The sequence below is a fragment of the Hyalella azteca genome, unplaced genomic scaffold (genome assembly GCF_000764305.2).
Source record: "Hyalella azteca isolate HAZT.00-mixed unplaced genomic scaffold, Hazt_2.0.2 contig9022, whole genome shotgun sequence".
Lineage (NCBI taxonomy): Eukaryota > Metazoa > Arthropoda > Malacostraca > Amphipoda > Hyalellidae > Hyalella > Hyalella azteca.
Window position 1 is genome coordinate 107502 of NW_025939103.1, and position 3982 is coordinate 111483.

General features: G+C 36.8%; 1 protein-coding gene across 1 annotated transcript; it reads right to left on the reverse strand.

The window, feature by feature from the left end:
• Positions 1-1018: 1018 nt before the first annotated feature.
• On the reverse strand, positions 1019-3765 carry LOC125178344 (C-type lectin domain family 4 member E-like). Its single transcript, XM_047881870.1, has 3 exons — positions 3573-3765; positions 3093-3205; positions 1019-1144 (listed from the first exon to the last, which is right to left on the reverse strand). Exons 1-3 carry the CDS (start codon positions 3763-3765, stop codon positions 1091-1093), a joined length of 360 nt encoding a protein of 119 aa, XP_047737826.1. The 3' UTR covers positions 1019-1090.
• Between the last annotated feature and the right edge of the window lie 217 nt (positions 3766-3982).

Consider the following 3982-nt stretch of genomic DNA (forward strand, 5'->3'; position numbering starts at 1 on the left):
TATTACATAGTATATTGTATTATGAACATGATTGTTATAAAATGAGGACGAATAAACAATCAGGTAACGAAAAATGTACTGTACCAAGATTCAACACTGTAAAAATATACTGTCCTTTTTATTTATGTTTTTAGTAAATTCAGTTTGAAAGCCTCCATTAATTTTCCGTCATTACAATAAACATAGTTGAAAATATCTGTAAATAATGAAAGTGAAAATTTGAATGGATTTTCTAGATATATATACGAATTACATATTGACTCTATACGGCCCATGAAAGTATTTTATGGAATAATAATGTAAATTGTAATTATTGTTAGCATTTATGTTTTCAAGTCATTTTATCATCTAAAAATTGTAAATTCTTCCGAAAATGCAGGCATATATCATATTATTTTACTTATATTTGTTTTGACCAGGGCCCACTTACATTCATGCCCACGTTTTTTCGCTCTTTGCTTTATTTCTCGAAGTAATCAGCCCACGAACGGACGGTGTACGCGGACGAGTGGCACTTGCGAACAGCTAGTGACGCATTCTAGCTTGCTTAGTTTGGCGGTTAGGCCTAGGAGATCCGTGAATGTATAAAGAGACCAACGATCTTCGCACTGAACGCCTTTGAGATGAGACAACGTTTTTACACCATGCCGGAGGGCTTGTGTCCTCTTTCAGTATGGAAATAGGTTCCGATCGTCAGAGCATGTTCCATCAAAATAAAATGCTTCAACGTCTGAATAATTATTAAATAAATATTTTGAAATATAATTTGACTTATACATTGCAAAATCTAATGCCATACATCAAATTCTTATTTTCTAAATTCTATACGTTTATGGCAACAGACTTGAACTTGCACTGAAGTGAAGTTCACTGAAGTTCCCAGACTCCCACTGAAGTGGGAGTCTGGGTTGGGTGTCTTAGGAGTCTTTTTCCAAGTTGTCGAGTAGTTCAATATATATACTCAGTACCTTAACTCCAGTCCATTTTTTCAATTTTAGTACAACCCTCATTTAGATGGGGTCTGTCTCGCAAATCACCCGTCGCACGTTACTGCACAGCGTGTTGCTGAAGCGGTACATCCACACGTAACTCAGCTCCAGGCAGTTCTCCACTCCAGGCTCGTTGGGTTCTTCCCAGTAGCTGCCTGCACAGGTCAACAGACGTTTTCAGTGTTTTGATGTTAATGTTCTTTAATGTTTTTATTCCATCATATAGTGAAACGGGGAAAAATATATCGTTATATATTATATAATTGTATTGCATAGTTTGATGCAATTATAGATCATATAATTATCACTAGACATAATGTCCTAAGTTGGCCTATACTGAACTATGATTAGTTTACAGTATTTAAATTGTTGTTAAATGTGAAAAAAAGCTTGGCAACCTGACTAAACCTCAATAATATTAGCTGTCCGGTTATTGTTGTTTTTCACAAATATATTTATACATTCCTGATGCAGGGAAAGTGTTTAGGATAATAAATTTTACATTTCAAAAGTTATTTTTCACGAATTTTGCCCGCACATATTTTATGAAGGGGAATTAAAAAAATATAACTCAGTACTCACTGCAGAGAGTGACAGAGAGCGCATTTGCTCAGAGAGCGCAGAATGCGAAGTCACAAACAGACAGACGGACGGACAGACGGACAGACATGACGAACACAATAAGGCCTTTTTTCCATAAATGAGAAAATGCGCTAAAAATAATAACTGGATCAAATTTTTTCCAATTATCAACCGAGTCTCCGGTATATGTTAAAAATTGTCCGGTTAACGTCCAACTTACGAATAAATTTTTTACAATATTGTGCAATGTAAAGTATTTTCAGAGATACAATATTTCACGATCCTGGATTCTTAAAAGTTCCCTATCAATAAAATTACTTTATACCGGGATCACGGCTGTTCAATCAACATAGAGCGGATTATTAGCTGATCATCGCTGCATCAGATATAATAAATTCACCTAAATACTAAATAAATCAAATGTATTCCAGCAGTGATGATGCAAAAACTTGCCTAGGTGACTTGCTTGTCTCATATAGCTTGGTATTGATGTTTTCGAAATTGTAATCAAGAAATTAGTGCTGTGAGTACGAAGAATCTGATAAATGACTATAAACCTTGAAACCTGTTTACATTATATTTAGGGTCCGAAGGCATCTCCCATTATACAAATTTGTTTTCAGAAACTAAGATAATCTAGAGCTGTGTGGAATAGGCTAGAGAGATTTGCGAAACCTCATTTGAGAGGGAACGGTGAAGGGAGGGAAGACGGTGGATAGGGAAGACGGTGGAGGGAACGGTTGAGAGGGAACACCGTTCCCTCTCCATTTGCGAGGGAACGGTGAAGGGAGGCTGGCAGGGGAAGTCTCCTATCTACACTAGAATCTAGCTGGGCGGCGAATTGTATGTCTGGAATTATGCTAGTAATGCTCGTTGAACTACGCTGCCATGGCACTATCTGGGAATGATTACGGCTCTAATGGACCATATCCATTGGGGTCCTTGTTAGCTTAGATTAAATTTCGTATCTTTTACTTTCAAAATGTCAAATTTATCCGCACTCATGAGTTTTCCGTTTAATTTTGTTTTATTTTTAATTTAGTACAAGCAAAAAAAGCCCAGCGTTGCACAGGCTTGATGATTCCCTCATTTTTGGGTTATACGGTATAATTACTCGCGTCATTCCCACATTCTTTATCCCGGTCGTGATAATAGAACTTACGCATAATTATTAAATAAGAATTAAGACCTTCCAATTCACAAATGAAATAGAATATATGATTTAGGATCCGATTTTAATCTTGTTCCGAAAAATGTATTTAACATTTTTCGAAATTAACTTTATAACAATAAATAGCTGAATTTAATAGTAAATTTTTACAATCGTTTCCTCCAATCCTTTCCTATTCTCCCTCTATGAATGAAATTCCTGGTCCGGGTAATTTTCCGATGCGGTAATTATTCTGTATATATGTGCCCGAAAAATTGTCGATGTGCATTGTGATACTAGGCTTCAAACATACTCAAACACACACATAAACATTACAATTCCATATAAGATCTATGAGTTCGTTTTCTTACATTTCCCCAGAATGGCAGACCCATGACCATCGGAGAACCATCAATCCAGTACCATTGTCCTTCCACGGCCTCATCTGAGCCCCCGATCCAAAATCCAGTGTTGGCGATGCCACCTTAAAAAAGAGTTATAAGAATTCAGGATAGGGAAATAAAGAATAATTAATTACAAAGTCATAATAATAATATTGCCGTTAGAATTTCTTTAGCACCCACCATGTCAATAGATTGAGGAATAAAGTTGGTCAGAGACAATAACTTTGTAATGGATTTAGGCTGTTGGGTCAAATAAAAGTAAATCAAGGATGTCTGAACAAACTTCATTGCGATCATGGCTGTGCCAAGTCACTCGTTAATTCCAGCTTACATTTTTATCTCTGTACTGTGTTGTTTCAGTTCAATGTAACCGTACAAGCATCATTTGAGTCTATTAAAAGGCAGTGTTGACTCTGAAAGACGACATAGAACTTTTCACACCCTTACTTTCTTCGGCGAGGTAGAGGTAAACCTTGTGGTACTGCTCGCAATCGTCTAAAACAATCAGATCTCCGCCATCTCGTCCACACTGGGTGCGTGCATTCTTCCAAGAAACTGATGTCGGAAGTAAGTGAACGCACTGCGTGCCCACCAAAACAAAAGGATTTACGCAGAGACCTGGAGTCAAGTGCAAATCCATGATGTTGAATTAAAAGAACGAAATGAGATGATCAAATCTTGGAAGCAGGATCTACCGAACTCTGAGAAGCATTGAAGATTTGATCTAATGTGGTGGTCAAGTTGTTCGAGCATTTAGTCCGACTTTGTAGAGTTTGGTCAAAAATACTAAATCCTGTTGAAGCAATCTTCCACTTGGACATAAAATGTCAGCATGATCTTATTTTTCTATCCCTACT

Bases quoted from the DNA above. Each gene is read 5' to 3' on its own strand.
- LOC125178344 (XM_047881870.1), bottom strand. From the start codon at position 3,765: ATGGATTTGCACTTGACTCCAGGTCTCTGCGTAAATCCTTTTGTTTTG. The intron at 3,206-3,572 runs GTAAGGGTGTGA...CTCTTTTTTAAG, and splicing joins CCTCTACCTCGCCGAAGAAA to GTGGCATCGCCAACACTGGA. The intron at 1,145-3,092 runs GTAAGAAAACGA...TGACCTGTGCAG, and splicing joins GTCTGCCATTCTGGGGAAAT to GCAGCTACTGGGAAGAACCC.